This window comes from Pyrus communis, chromosome 11 (assembly GCF_041283825.1).
Source record: "Pyrus communis isolate YQ-2024b chromosome 11, ASM4128382v1, whole genome shotgun sequence".
NCBI classification, from domain to species: domain Eukaryota; kingdom Viridiplantae; phylum Streptophyta; class Magnoliopsida; order Rosales; family Rosaceae; genus Pyrus; species Pyrus communis.
In genome coordinates this window covers 16,344,076-16,360,365 of record NC_142575.1, presented here as the reverse complement: position 1 = coordinate 16,360,365, position 16,290 = coordinate 16,344,076, and the positions used below count along the sequence as shown (strand labels likewise).

At 38.2% G+C, this 16,290-nt stretch overlaps 1 protein-coding gene across 1 annotated transcript; it reads right to left on the bottom strand.

Moving 5' to 3' along the window:
* Positions 1-7,956: 7,956 nt before the first annotated feature.
* Positions 7,957-15,511, bottom strand: LOC137742961 (serrate RNA effector molecule). The gene is made up of 13 exons (XM_088679240.1): positions 14,959-15,511; positions 13,851-13,969; positions 13,344-13,401; positions 12,411-12,485; positions 12,239-12,313; positions 12,117-12,164; positions 11,871-11,939; positions 10,983-11,783; positions 10,697-10,745; positions 9,594-9,871; positions 9,293-9,475; positions 8,435-8,515; positions 7,957-8,307 (listed from the first exon to the last, which is right to left on the bottom strand). Exons 1-12 carry the CDS (start codon positions 15,399-15,401, stop codon positions 8,455-8,457), a joined length of 2,259 nt encoding a protein of 752 aa, XP_088535366.1. The 5' UTR covers positions 15,402-15,511; the 3' UTR covers positions 7,957-8,307; positions 8,435-8,454.
* Between the last annotated feature and the right edge of the window lie 779 nt (positions 15,512-16,290).

The window sequence follows — 16,290 nt, the reverse complement described above, 5'->3', positions numbered from 1 at the left end:
AAGGTGATGTTGATGTGGGATTTTGTTGATTCAAGGGTCATGGCGACTTGATCTTTAATCGAACATCGTTAGAAGTTTTAAGCTTGCAACAAGGTCTTGAAGGAATCAGCACAAGTTCTTGTAGATTCTTCAAGGGAGTGCTCCGGCTTTGGTTGTATGTTCTTCAAAGAGAACTTTAGCAGCGTATTAGTCTTCAAAGATTTGGCAGAGGTTCTTCTTTTGTGAGAATTTCGGCCCTTCAATGTAGAAATTGTTGACCTTTATGCTTGTCTAAGTACCTTGTATTTATAGAGTTCTCAAAGCTTGCCTTTGGATGGATTTGGCTTTGATTTGTGTCTTGATTCGTCCATGAGAGAATTTAGGCATGTTTTGTGTTTTAATTTCAGCTACTTTCCCTTGCTTGGCCAAAATCTATAGGGTTTTCTTGCCAATTTTGCGAGCAATCTTCAATTCTTGCTTGTTTTGTAAATATGCTTTAGCTTTCATTCCGGTTTTGGGAGCAATTTGGGCCCCTTGCCGATCTTAAGGAAATTTCTTCCCCTTTGTCGTATTTTAGGAATGCTTTGGAGCTTCATTTGCTTGATTTGTGCCACATGTCATTGATGACTTGTCCATTTGTGATGGATCATATGTCACGTGGAGCTTTGTGATGCACCATTTACATGTAACGAAATTTACATGTCTACATGTATAACTCATTCATTTAGCGTAATTGCATAGTACGCAATGATATGAATGCATGGGCATAAGCGGAATCGAATTTGGAGTTACGATGGAGATTTTACGGATTTACGAACGTGAAGGGTGTTTTGGTAATTTCATGTTTAGAGATATTTTGTGGCCTGCTTTGTGAGTCATGTGGGGCCCACACCCAACTCCTGTCCTGTCCCGTGTCTTCTCTCTCCAAAAATCTAGGCCCCTCTCTTTCAAACTCTCTTATTTCTTTTAAACTCTTAGACCACACTCTTGTTGACACCTTATTCCCTCTTACTAAGTTTATTATTTTAAAACTCTCGCTCCCTCATTATCATCTTCTTCTCTGAAAACAGAGAGGCCAAAAAGGCCAAAAACCAACCACACAATTCCTCCCCTCATTTTCGTGTATCATCTCACTATCTCAGCTTCTCATTTTCTCTCAAACTCTCTTAGACCTCTATCTCTCTAAAACTCTCTCATCTCAAACTCTTTTTGCACTCTCCGTGCACAGTAACACTGAACCACGACCACTTTACCACTCCGGCAAGTTTGACCATCGGACCACCACCGCGACTTGTCCTTCTCTATCTCTGCCAAGCTCAGACCATGAACATCAAACCCAGACGTGGAGCTTGCATTGCACAGTGGCTATTGCCACTATTCATCATCTTCTTCGACGAGTTCTCGCCGGTTCCGACCAAGGTAGGCCTTGGGAACACTTTTTTCCCTTCATTTTCGATGTTTGTGGAAGATCTTAGGGTTTTGCACTTGTTTTGGTAGGGTTTGGAGACTGTAGGGACGAAGGGGAGATTTCCCCAATTTTTTGGAAAAGCAAAACCGTGGCCATCCGACCACTTTCAGACCAAATTCCCGACCAACACCAACCCACGATTGGGCTTCCAATAGGCAAAGGTCGATTCCCTACAATTCTAGCTTCAAGTTGGCTTTTGTATCATCGAATATGGTTAAGAATTGAGCACGAAATAAGCTCTGAAAGTCGAGGGAAAAACTTGCAAAAATCTGGAAATCATGTCGACAACTCGTGGACGCGCGTGGTGGCCAGCGAGTGGCTACCTGTGCAGCCACCTTGTGGCGACATGTGGAGGAACTTGAGGTCCTTCCTTAGGTTTCTCGACGTACCAAATCCGAATCCGCCCTCTGTTTTCCAAAATTTGATAGTTTTAAAGTAATTCCTTTATTAGCTGTACTTTGTACGAAAACGCGTAATTACATTAGTATGTTATATTTACGTAAATGGTTTCGTTTCTAGGTGACACACATTGCAAGGATCTTCGATGCCCGCGAGGCGGGTTCAACTCGACGACATGATTTGTGAGTGGGTCTTTTCTTTGATATATACATATATTTGTTTAGTTTCCATATATACATCTAATAATGAATTTTCTATATGACTGTCGTAAATTAAATTAACATTTATAGGAAATAACGTAACGATGAGAATTAGGAAATCATTATAAATCTTACGAGATGCCTTAATTAAATTTACGGCTATGCATAATATTATGTTGACTAGAATTATCAAATAATTGTGGCATGACTATATTTATGTTATCTGCTCATCATTTGCTGCATCGGTGTTAGTAGTCGCTCAGGTCAAGGCTAATATTTCACATGTATATGCACATCGCATTGTACGCTCACTTTGGGTCCATTCTAGGTGTCAGTCCTGTCCTAGATTGCTATAGGCAATTAGGACTCGTATGTGTTGCTCATAGCATCAATCTTCACGTGATTGTAGTACTGGAGTGTATATCATTGTTACACCCAATCATATTCATGTCAAAATATCTCTGTATGAACTCGTGCGTCAGCATGCGTCGATGAGCACTTAATACAATATGTTTGCTTATGCGAGATTATGTGATTACAGACGTCATGTGTTTACTTACGAAATATTGTGCCGTACTGAATTCTTGAGATATTACAGGCTACGGTAAATATTTTCTTACTATACGTAGTATGTATATTTTGGAAATTATACTTGTTTTACGCCCACTCACCCTTGTTTTTCGCCCTTCCAGGTTTTAGTGCTGAGTTTTCGTGTTGATGAGGATTATTAGCAAATCTTGGTATAGGTGGTTACCTTCGATGATATAATTCTCATCCTACTTCATGTACTTTACTTATATTCTGACATCACTTGTGAAATGGGTTCGTTCCAGCTCGCAAGCGCACTCTTATATTTTGGCACTTTTAAATTTATTCACTTTTTCCACATCACTACACTTTATGGCTTCGTCACCCTACTAGTGTCAACCAACACAGCCTAATTCAGAGTTCAGGTGGACATTCTAGGTCGGGGTGTGTCAGTTTGGTATCAAAGCATAAGTTTTGGCAGTATTGCATTTGTCACATGCATGATGTAAGCATTCTTGGTTCTTGAACCTAAGTGTCAAATCTTGCCTCCTCAACGTGTTAACTTTTTCTGAGTTTTGGACATTTTAGACGACTTATCGACATTTTTGAAGATCATATTGGCGAATGCCTTTAAACTTTAAAAGGAAAACCTCCCTACCAAGGAAAATTCCAAATTGAGACAAGTTGATGGCCCCAAAGCTGAGATTTACTAATCAATCTCACCATTATTATCTTATCATCATTACCAACCCTTTCGAGATAAGAAACCAAAAATAGTTTTGATTTCTTGGCAATATCTGTTAGTATACGATCTATCAGAATTCCTATGAAGTTTACCTTCGTCGAGATTCCAAGAATGTCTAGAGCAACAATCTGGTGCTAAAGTGGTAGCACTCGACAGAAAAACATTTGGGGGACAATCACTTATGGTTCCTGATAACACTAATCTTTTCAAATGCACCAATGATCATTATGGATCTTCAGGAGGAATATTATATTTCGTTGAACCCCATCTCGAGTAGATCATTAGCAAATTCCTTTTCCCAACCTTAGAACATTTCAACCAACACTAGTTTCCAAAAATTCTTTCGATGCTATACTCATCATTTCGATGAGTATAGGCATAAGAGTATGAATTGTTATACCTTCGATTAGCAGTAATCAATTTCTCCTAGAATCAACGAAACCACCTCACAGGACCAGTTCCTTACCAATCATCCGAAACCATCTACCTAAGCGGGCTCTAACCTATAATCAGCCTATTGTAGCGCTACTTGTTGACGATGTTGTCTGATATTCCAAAATTGTAAATCAGTATTCAGGCAGTATGATTTCTGATACCAGATAGATGCTAGTATCTGGGAGTGATACCTTTTTGCCAAAACACTGGTTCACAATTTCAGGGTAACTAACAATATCAAAATATCATATATGCGTTAATTAGTAGCGTGACTGATAGACTGATTAACAGTGACTACTTGGGCCGAAGAAATTACAATCGTGGAAACTTAGGAGTAAGCCTTTAAGGAGGACAGTAAACTCGCATTTGTGTCAACTGTTTTAACCATCTAGGTAACCAAAACATTCTTAACCATTCATCATTGTGGTCACTTCCACCAACAAACACTAGAATTGAAGCACAAGTTAATTTCTCGCTGTAAGAGTGAATTGAGTATCGAAAAAGTTGTGAAGGCCTTTAGTACATGGCATAGTGAAAGAAACTAGTATGGTACGTTTCGAGGACGTCTACCTTTCGCGTCATTTCTCAAAATTTTATCTGGGATAGCACCAAATGGTGGAGTGAAGTACAATCGATCCACTTTCTCATACTACACCAATTTTCCTTGTATCTTTCAAACAACTCCTACATTATTGAGAGAACTTAGTTACAAAAGCTTACCGATTAGGAATTTATCCAACAAAACACCTTTATTTAGGGAACCTCAAACCTATCACGAAGGCGAAAGGCTAAACCTTGGAATCGTACCTAGATTTTAGCAACACGATCGGGTGATGATTAAAACCGTTAACCCATACTTTGAATTGTTGGAAGTATGCCCACAAAGCCACTTATTTGATGTAATAGCTTTTGGAATACTTGTTGTGTTAAACTATTGTATGTTTAATGAAGGGCAAAGCTTATTGTTCACTATTTATTGTATTATGTGTTTAAGCAATAAAGGAATCCAAGGAATGTAATTAATCTAAGAGAGAAGTGATCTAAGTAAGTTAGATTAATGAGACCTTTCTCTTATGTTCGTTCCTAAAATGTTCCTAGCCATAGGATTGCCAATTGAGCATTGACAATCCACTAAGGTTAGTATGTGTTATGTTAACTTAAGCGTGAGTATGACTAGTCTCAAGTCATTTTGCGTTGGACACTGAGACAAACACATAGGTGCTCAAAAGGTAATTAAGTACACTGAACAACAATCAAAAGAGAGTTCGAACATACATATCATGTAAGAACTCGTACATTGTAATATGCAAAGTAGTCATTTGACCTGAGGCATCATAAATGTTTAATGGTTAGGTCCTTGATCTTTGATCATGTCAAAGACATTCCATCGAGAGTGTCCACGACATTGTTGAGGTCAAGCTATCTAGTCATGTAGGCATATGAATGCACAACAAAGGATCTCTAACCTTCCATGGTGGAGGGAGAATACTCTGAGATATGATTTGGGAGTCTTTGGCCAAAGCATACGAATATGACTTAGGAAGTTTGTTCCAAATCATATTCAATTGAATCATATAGAAAAGTATCACATTGGATAATAACATGAAACAAACTATCACTCAAACAATGTGATTAAGAGTATTGTATTAGAGAATGACCGTGTTGCATTGTAATTGTAACTGGATAGGTTCTCTAACCACTTCTGCTTAGCTTGAGTAGCCATGACATACTGCTAGGTGTCACTCATGGTTTGTGGAAGCCTTGAAGATTAGCAAATACTAATCTACATCAAAGGGGGAATTGAAATGTAGTTTCAATTCCCAATCAATCGTTAAGAGTAACAATCGCCCACTGCCTCGCTAATTGGAACATAATGGATCATACACTGAGTAAGAATGAAAGTGAAGAAATATGAATGAGATGGATAAGCAATTAAATGGTTTAATTGAGAGTGGTCAAGATTAATTAATTATACAAAAGGTTCGTATTGGGCTTTTAAGTTAGTTTCGGGTTTCGGGGCGCAAAAGAGTTTTTGGTCCATAAGGCCCATTGAGTTTATGTTGTGTGACAACTAAAACTAAATGGAAAAAAATAGCCCAAAAGCAAAGCTAAAATAGGCCACTTAAGGAGAGTGAGTTGATTGACTTATTACAAGTTTGCCACTCACTAGTGAGGTGGTATAAAGGCAACTTTATAGCCATTCCCTCACTTAGGGTTTTCTTGAGGCAAAGAAGAGAAAGTTTTTCTCTCTTTTTCTCTATAGAGGCCGGCCACTTAGGGGAAGGATAGCTAGCAATCTTTCTTCCTCTAAGTCATCCATTTTTTCTTCACACCTCATCCTTGGTGTGGAGACTTAAGAGACACCAAACCTTTGGTGTTCTTGGAGATCATTTCCTCACATCCTCAAGAAGCAAAGGAGTATCAAAAGGAAGAACATCAAAAAGAAGATCTAATGAGCTAGGAGGTGACTTGAAGGCCCTCCACTTGGGTGAATCCCTTGTGTAAACAAGGATCAGCTTCAAGGGTAATGAATCTCAAAATCCTTTCTTCTCTTTAATGTTGTTAAAGAGTCTTGTGGTTCACCATTCACTAGGCTTTGAAAGTCATGGGTTTTAGAATTGTTTTCTAATGCATGCCTACTTTAAAGTGTTATTAGTTTGCTTATGTGTTCAAATGTTCTCACATGTTCTTAGCTAGGACAAAAATTTTCCTTCACGAATTGTCACTCTAGGTGGTTCCGACTTGTGTGCAGGTATTGTTAGTGAGTTGGAGATTTGAGCTCTAGATCAGCCGTACAGGTCACGTTAGGTGACTCCGGCTGACAGATTACATGGCATTGATTTGACATTTCCTGAGCACTTGCATTCTATTTAGAGACCTTTGACATGGCATATTTCCGAGCATGATTTATATATATATGTATATATCCTATTTTTCTAGGAAGTATACAGGTTTTACGGCGAGGGGTTAGAACTTTGTTTATGAAATAGTTTTTGAAAAACTTTGTTTTTGCCCACTCACACTTTCTGTTTTGTGCCCCTCCAGGTTCTAGTTGGCTAGCACTTTTGGTGGCTCCCCAGAGGATTTTCGGGCATATCTGACAGATTATCACCAGTGTAGGACCACCTTTGGGTGTGTTTTTGTAGCGTTGTTTCTCTCGGACTGCATTAGGTCTTCGTGCTCTGAACTTTGTTTTCACACTTACGCTTGCACATGTATGTTCTTACGTTGTGTATAGCTGGTTTTTATTTATTTGTACTTTTATTATTATTTTATTAGTTTCCGCACTGTGCACATGGTTACGTCACTTCCACGTGACGGCCAGCATGCCCTGATCTCGGTCGGGGTGTGTCACTCTTTATATACATAGAATAGATGAATATACGCGACGGACATGTCTCCTCCAAATGAATCAACAAGAAGTGTAACTGCAATGTAGCAAATTTAGTATTCAAATTATTACGAAAGTTAACAAATATGTATTTAGAGTCACTTTTGTGGACTATGTTGGAGATGCTCTTGTACACAATTTTTTTTCCTTGGTCATTTGATGGCATATTTTAAAAGAAAATCAAAGTGCCAACTAATATTATAATCCAGTGGTTTTCCTCTTCACTAGTGTCAGATTTAACTCACTTAGATGACAAAGAAGCGTTATATTTATATTGAGTTTGATATTTAGTTAACAACTGACCCATTGTTTGGCATACCTCAATCCTCCTTCCTCTTTAAAGTAGAAATATATGATCATTGCAAACTCTCCTCCACTTGTATAATAAGATGAGCGTACCGCCCCATCTTCCGAGCACGTTGAAATATCTGGCTCCCTCCAAATGCTCGTCCTTTTTATATCAAACAAAACCCCAAAAAAGGGATCTGCCTTACTCGTGGGTCGTGCAAATAGAACAACTTCTCCATCAATCAAATCGAGGAATTCAGGGCACTTGGGAGAGCTCATGGAGATACGAACTGAAGCAAATGAGCAGGGAACTAGCAAATTCACGCCTCCCCGTACTTTATCAGCACTGGTAACAGTCAATAATTTCAAGCGTAGTAACCGTTTACTAGACAGAATAAAACGACCAAAACGAACCAGATCACTTCCAAACCCAAAATACAGGGGGAAGAAGACGATGAAATTTCCGAAACACACCACCAGTACCGCGTGCTTCAGATCCGACAGTAATGATTAATGAGAATAATTTGAACAAAGAAAAAGGTCTTCACTTGAGAAACAAATGACTAACTAATCTACAGTTCAGTATTAGTCGTTAACAATTTAACCCAATAAGATGGAAAGGAAACAAATGCAAAGGCATCTGGAATCTATGGTGTCTACAACTCCGATTTACAGCCAGCCATTACGATTTCTAAGAAACATCAACATTTCCCACTCGGAACTCAAAAATACGCATCGTCGTTACCTCTCAATATTTCAAAAGTGGATCTAAAAAACATGACTTACATCCCCAGCACATCTCACCATCTCAGCAGCACCCATCAACGAAAAAGAGCAGTGGATTCTCAGGGCCCATGTCCTGCTAGTCATTTTACTACAATTTCAAAATGCAGTCAAAGTCAAGATGCAACAAACTTTCAGTGATTGACCTCGAGAGACCGTACGGGAGTTGCCTTTGCCTGGAAATAATATGCAGGACATACAGAGTTCAAGTTTTTTACCATCCTGCCAACAAAAATATCTACAAGCTCCTGTAGTCTATCACTGTCACTTCATCTTCTGGGGCATCTAGATCTTGATAACTGCATAAATTAAAAATCTGATCAATAATTCGTGTCTACAGCCTCATAATTAACAAAAATATTGATATTGTTGGCGATCAAAAACCAAAAAGTTGAATATCATGTTATCTCCATTTTTTACAGCGGAATAACCGGCAAACAAGTCAACTTTTCATTTTTGGTTACACTGGCAAATAAGTTCCACCAACACCAAAGGGGGAAAATAAGACACTAATTTACTGACAAAGAAGCGAAGCACCAACACTCAACAATCACATGACTGTCTTTCATGCTGCTTTATTAATATATATGCTATGACGTATAATGCTAAAACGGGTTTGACTATACCAACAATAATAGCACCAACAACCATATAAACCAATCATGCCAATACATGGAAAAAGAGAAATCAAACTGAAAAAGTTAAAAGGTTAAAAAGAAAACCCAGACTACAGCTAAGCAGATATACCCCGTCCAAATTCAGGGATAATACACATGTTTGGCAGTCATACATCCCATGTAAGTTGTAATCAATTATTTACAATTATTTCTGATTAAGCTAGTAGAAGATTTTCCCTACAAAGAACACATAGGGAGAGTGGAAACCAAGCAGAAGAGCGACACACTTGTGAACTTATTTCCCTCAACGTCTGAAAGTTAAGGAACATAATTAAATCTAATTACTAGCATCGCTAGAAGTTTCAACCAGAAAACCAATATATACTGCACTTGGCTCCAACACCAATCACCAGATCCGTAAGGAAGCCTACAGTTCAATTATTTTCAAACATAAGTTACCTTCTTAAACGTCGAGGATCCTGTCGAAAAGCTGGAGATAAAGCAAGAATTGGGGACGGCCCACTCATTTGGGGTCCAGACCACACATTTCTACCACTACCTTCAAAAGGTGGAGGACCACCTTGATCTCGCAACATTTGCATTGCAACTTCAGGAGGAGCAGGAACAAAAGGTCCTAACGGACTGCAATAAAAACAATACGCTATTTGATCTCAAAGAAGGAATGAAAAGAAAATGAGAGAGAGACCAATGCCATTTCAAATATAATGAAAAAAAAAATGTCAAATAATTGTGAACATACCCAGCACCAGGCACAGGCATCAATACAGGTGGTGGCGGTATATCCGATGGGAAAGGAGGACCAACACGCATTCCTTGCCCACCAAAATTATCAAACATCGGTTCATCAGGATTCCCTCCATCTGGACCATCATTATTGGGCTGGAATTCACTTGATTGCATGTTCTCAGACCTATCAAATCTCTCACCACCATTGACTCGATTGTCTCGTTCTCTACGGTTACCACGTTCGTCTTTCAATCTATTCTCTACAGGCCTGCGCCTCTGTGGTTTGTCCCTCTATAAATGACAAAATCAGCGTGACGCAAGTGAATCAAATACAACGCTAACCATAACATGAAAAATGATTTTTAGAGGAATAACATATTTAACCAACAATTTGAAATATTAATAGAAATAAGTTTCCTGCAATAGACTACTGCGAAGTTTGTGAAATAAAGGAAAACGAACTATTAAAACTAGTACACCCAGTTCCGAATAAACCTAATGCTAGCTTATCATATGAATAACCCAATATTGATACAACTAGTATCCTACAAAAATAGCATAACAACTCTAAGCAAGACAAAACAGATATTGATACAACCAAAACTATGCACTTTTAAATAGGGGGAAAAACCAAAGTCAAAGCAGGTTTTGTCCCTACGTGCATACAGAAATGCATCTCAACTATAAGAAAGCAAACTTAAAAGTCTGCTCAGGTATTGTCCTATAAATATTATTTCCATTTAGATGCATTTAGAGATCATATGATTCATTTCATTGTGATATTGGGATTATCAATAGGTTATCCTTGTCTCAATTTTATCTGCCTCCTGTATGGAAAGACTAATACAACTTAGAAAATATACAGTTTGAAACAGACCACATAGTCATGTAATAAACTATAACAATGCCAACTGGTCAAGTTTCTAATATCCCAAATCTTTATTAAACCTTGAATTGCATAGAGAGAGAGAGAGAGAGAGAGGATGGAGGCAAAAATCTGATATTATGTTACCAATTTGTTTCCTGGGTGCATATTTTGCAATTGCATACATAGGAAAAGTATAATGTACACAGCCATAGTAGAAACATTAATATGTTGATTTCTAAGATTCTTACCAGTACAGGTTGCTGCATAATAGGAGTTCCACCAGGTGCATCCACATCACTGTGCATGAAAATATATTGTTAAAAACCACATAAAGAGAGAAACTTGATGACTATTTGAATCCAAAGAATAACATGATAGCAACTTGCATGGTTCTTTTATACTAAATTAGGTTGCCCATTGTGTCGCTTAACCGAACTCCCCCTCCCCTTAGTGTAAAATATTGATGTACTCAAAAAAACAAAAAAAACAAAAAAACCTTGCATTGTTGTTTTACTTTAAATAGAAAATACATACTTCATATAATTCTGGAAATACAGCTCCTCACGCAGTTTGGAAGTCACCTCCATCACAAGTTCAGGGTGTTTCAATTTAAGATGTTTGTGCACAAACTCAGCAGCATGAAAGAGCTTTGTGCAACCCTTGGCTCCACAACCATACTTCCAGCCATACTTTTCATCCCTGATCTTCCGAACATAGGGATCCAAGGATTCGGAAGCAGTAGTATCTATCTTTTCCTTAGCAGTCATTATTTCCAAGGGATCTTGACTCTGCAACCTTTCTTGCCAACGCAAGTCTAATTTCTCTTCCCACTCATTTCCATTACTAGTCAGATTGGAACTCTTCCCCTCTGCTCTCACATGCCGTAGACCCTTAGCTTCGTTTGATTCACTCATTCCATAATAATCTAAACCATGGATGCGCCAGAGATAAGTAATAAGAGTATCTAGTAGCTCAATGCCCTCCAAGCCCTTTACAGATGTCAAACCCCGTATTATAATAACAGGGCCAGTGGAGCCACCGTGCAATTTTTCTCTATTTTTGTCATTATCAGGTCCATATAAAATGTTTTCCACAATTCCTTTTTCAGAGTCAAGTTTGCGAACAAGGGCCTGCGCTTGTTCAATGTCTACTTGTATACGTTTAGGCTCAGAACTGACTGGGTGAGCCTTAGGAGCAGCTGAAAGAAGAACATTTTCTTTATTTGGTTCCCTGCCAGGCCGTTTCCGCTTGCCACCCACGTCAGTTTCATCTTCAGAATTTGGTTCACTATTGTGTCCTGGTTTATTTGAAGCTGCGGAATTGACACCTGGGCCTCTGCACCCAAAACCAAAATCCTATCAGCCTGCTTTAATAGACATAAGACATAATCAAACAGACATACAAGGTGTAGACAGTTCTTACAAGTCCAAGGTCCCACTCTGTAGATCAAGCAGAAAATCTTTTGCTACTTTTTGTGCAAGTTCGTTCCTCCTAGAAAGAAATGCCACAAGAATAGTTTAGTAGAGTTATGATAACTAAAATGACAATATCAGTTTCGTAAGATTACATCACCCCAGCAAAATGAAACACTTGAAAAAATTTTCACCAACAAAATTCTGCTTAAGTGCATAAAAGTTTTTTTTAATTGAAAATGTAAGCAGTGCACACCTTTCGATAACAGTGAGCAGATTTGTGGGATGATATTTGTCTTTCAGCCTACAAATACAAGCTAGTTCTGTTAGAAGGACACATGTTAGGTAAAGGAAAGAAACAAAGTAAAACACTGTTACCAGTCATCATCTTTATGAGCATTAAAATAAGCTCGCTTCTGGGTGGACACATATTCTGTCTTGTATTCTTGATATCTGCATAATAATAAGTTGCAATCACCACCGTATTCTTCAAAATCATAAGTTAAGCAAAAAAAAATGTAACGTGCATTACAATTACTCCATTCTGTACCTGCGCTCAGCTTCAGATGGAAGAATGTCATCTTCAAGCTCCTGAATAAATTGTTTGTATGACATCAACCCTTCTCTGAAAAGTTATTCAGTATGACACATTACTAGGTGAAAAGAAAATATCCCCAACCCAAAGATACCAATTAAATTAAGAGAATCAATAAACAGTCAAGCTTGTCAGAAGGTTTATTTAAGTTGCACGACAAGAAGGAGCATAGTAGATTTAAAAACAAATCAAATTAAACCAAATAAAAACCAAAAATCATTCTCCAATACCAATACTCATTTTATTTCACTAGAAAAACCATGGAAAAGAGAGAGATAACACCTATTTGTAACCACTTATAAAGTGAAAATTATGACATTTTCATAGCCTTGCATCAGTTGATCCTTGAATTTAAACAAGACATTTCAATAATATAGATCATGCAAGTATTAAGCTACAGTCAATAGACAGTATACTGTACAGACTAATCTAAGCAATTCAACAAGCGTAACCTTATTCGTAGGCTTCAACAATCATCCACTTAAAAATTAGAATGCTAGTAATCTAGCCTACACGACCTTAATTAAAGATTTGCAAAACAAAAACAAAAATAACTACAAAAGAAAAGGAGAAAAGCCACATAAAGTATTGTCATGTATTATGATGCTGAATAACAAAGTTCCCTAAATACCACACTTTGAAGTTCGGTTAACATTTCAATTTTGATAAAGTTAAGAATCCCGAACTAATGGATAGCGTGCTCAAATGAAGCCCATCTGAGAACCAAATAATAGATAAACAATAGAAATCATTTTAACTTTTCATTCTAAGTCAGCAAAAAATAACCATCATAAACATACCCAAACAAACAGAAATACAAAATACAAAAAGGGACAAGCAACTATACATAATGAGTAAAAATAGAACTAACGTACAGGATCAACTAACCTTTGAGTAGTCCCAGTGGAGGAAGCATCACCAAAACCACCCCTTCCTGAATCCCAGTCTGACAAAAAGGAAGAAGACCAAAATTTTCTAATTAAAAATATTAAAATTTCTAAGACCAAAATTTGTAAACATTAAGTGGTTCCCAACAACATATATCAGACTCTTGTACCATTGAATTAGCTTAAACTGCATACTTCCTTAACACTATGTCAGATCAGATGGTCAAAGATTTTAAGAACGCTTTTAGATCATATAGCAATGGAAGTTTGATCAGCTTCACACTGAACCTCCCGTGTAGAGCTCATCACATAAGAAAACTACATGACTTTAATAATTAGGATAAGTATCTTATCATCCATAATCTTCCAATCACTTGTCACTTGATCATAGAGCAATGGCTACCTCTAAATCACATTATCACATAAAAACTTCTTCATATTATTATCAAGACTAGAAGAAACCCACACCAACCCGTAAAAAGTCACTGAAAAAGTTTTAGGCACTTACCACCAGGACCATAGCCGCCAGATGGGCGTCCAACATACCGACCATGAGGTCTTTCGTCACCATAAGCAGGTCTAACCCCCATCTCACGATCGTATCCACCTGGATAATCATATCCCAACCTGTGCATCAAAACAAATGAACAATGTTCAAGAAAATTCAACAACAAAGACAGTACTATATAAAGTGCCAAATATTTCAAACTCTATACTGTAGGAAAACCAACCATAAACTGAACTAAGAAATAGGCCAAAAGATCCAACAGATATGCAACCGCAAGACCACATAAGCATTAAAGGTACCAGGAATGGCATACAGCATGACAGTAGTTTAAAACACAAGGTGCATCTACAGCAAGAGACACATTCGAGTCCCCTTCCTCCTCTAAGATCAAGGCATTTTTCCCTTTATTAGTTAAAAGTAATTAATTAATTGCATCCACGTTGCCAGTGTATTAAGGCTGGTTATGATAAACAGAAATCAGGCTTATCCCCAATTTTTGATAAGAAACTACAGGAAACTCATTTTGCATAATCACTCTAATTCTTTTTTTTTTATAAAGTTTCCACAAAAATTGATGCCACTAGAATGCTCATCACAGCTACCTTCCAACCACCCGAAGACAATAAGAGATGAATTACTTGTGGCCATATGAATAAGATAAATCTCTGCAATTACAAGCCAGGCAAACATTTCAAACTACGAAGGCCGGATATCCACCAAACAAAAAATTTAGATCTGAATTTTACAAAGAACCCACAAGGATCATGTATTCAACCGTTTTATTTTTCAGCAAAGATTATCAAGAGGCCATGTACTCAACCCAAGGTTCATTGCCAAAAACTATGTTCCTGTAACATTTTTGTATGATGCAGTCATCAATTGGAATTATGGGTCTTACAAATAGAAATAATTGGGGACAAAATTTGGTTTACATCCTCAAATCTCCCTCCATGTTCAAATTCGCGACGAGGTCAAAATGTAATGCTTCAACTTCTCCACCCACTAACTTATTCCCTCGTATTCTCTCAGAACACAATCAGAAAATAGAAGCACAAAATCATCTGCAACCAGTAGTAAAACTCAAGGAAAACCAACAAAACTCACTCACCTCCTATCCCCAGGTCCAAACCCTCCTCTGGGACTCCCTCTCCTGCCATCATACCCTCCATCTTCCCTCCTAGACCGCTTGAACGGAGGTGGAGGAGACCTCCGTGGTGGAGAGTGCCTGCGGTCCCTAAAAGGGGGTGGAGGACTGAGGCTGCCCCGGCGCTTATAGTCCCTCTCTCTATCTCTATCCCTCTCTCGAATAGCAGGAGGCGGAGGGGAGCGATTTCGATCGTAGTAATCGGGGCGGCGACTGGGAGGGCGGTCGAGGTCCCTATCGTCTCTGCCTCTGTCCCTTTCGTCCCTGTCGCGCCTTCGCGAGGGTGCGGCAGGCGGAGGCGGAGCTGGTGCTTCTTGCGGCGGGGATTGGGGATCTTCGGAGGACTTGTCTTTGCGATCAGAACGACGGTCTAAGGAGTCGACGGGCATGTTCATGATCTCGGCCATAGATTTTGGGGATTTGTAGAGCCCGAGCGTGAAGAAACAAACCCTAGAATAAAATGAAACCCCGGAAACGACTAATGACTCATGAGAGGGAGATGGGACTCAATTCCACTATTTCTTTTTCTTTTTCTTTTTCTTTTTTTTTTTTACCCTGCCGAATGAGTCAAGGGTGTGAACAGACGATTTCAATACTGACACTATCACGTAGTTAAGGCTATCTCCGACCGAAGGGTTCAGATGGTCAGAAGGTCGAAAATAGTCTGAAAATCATCTTCAACTAAGGGCTAGGCCAAAGGGCTGTGGAATCTGAGAGGGTCCCACGGAATCGGAGAGGGCTGGAGGGTTGGCTGCATAGCTGGCCAGAATTCAAATCAATCATGTCGATTAAAACCGACAGGAATACATGCATATTATTTAGTATAAATGTATTACTGTCGGTTCCAATATGCATGTATTCTTGTCGATTTTAACTAACAGGATTGATTTGAATTTTTTTTTTTACAGTTTTATTATTATTTTTTATTTACGAAATTTTTCCTATAACTTCTATTTTTCATTTTTTTTTTTAAATTCTATTTTTTCCTATAACTTTTATTTTACAAAATTTGTAGTTTTTAACAACATATAACAAATTATTAAAAACATTCTAGTTTTTCATATTTGTTAAAAAACATTTAACAACATTTAAGTTGTAGTTTTTAAAAAATAAATTATGTTTGGCCCTATGGTCCTCGGTTGGAGACGGTTTTTTATGATAGGCTAAAACGAGTCCTCTGACCCTTTGGCCCTCGGTTGGAGACGGAAGCAAATATGGTCTTGTACTGTTCATTAAAATATTAATATCTTGGAGAATCTTGGAGGGTCAGAGGGCTAAAACGAGCCATCTGGCCAG

Coding starts and splice junctions, on each gene's coding strand:
- LOC137742961 (XM_088679240.1), bottom strand. CDS start 15,401: ATGGCCGAGATCATGAACATGCCCGTCGACTCCTTAGACCGTCGTTCT. Junction 12,486..13,343: donor TCCACTGGGACTACTCAAAG/GTTAGTTGATCC, acceptor ATAACTTTTCAG/AGAAGGGTTGATGTCATACA. Junction 11,784..11,870: donor CAGAGTGGGACCTTGGACTT/GTAAGAACTGTC, acceptor TTTTGGGTGCAG/AGGCCCAGGTGTCAATTCCG.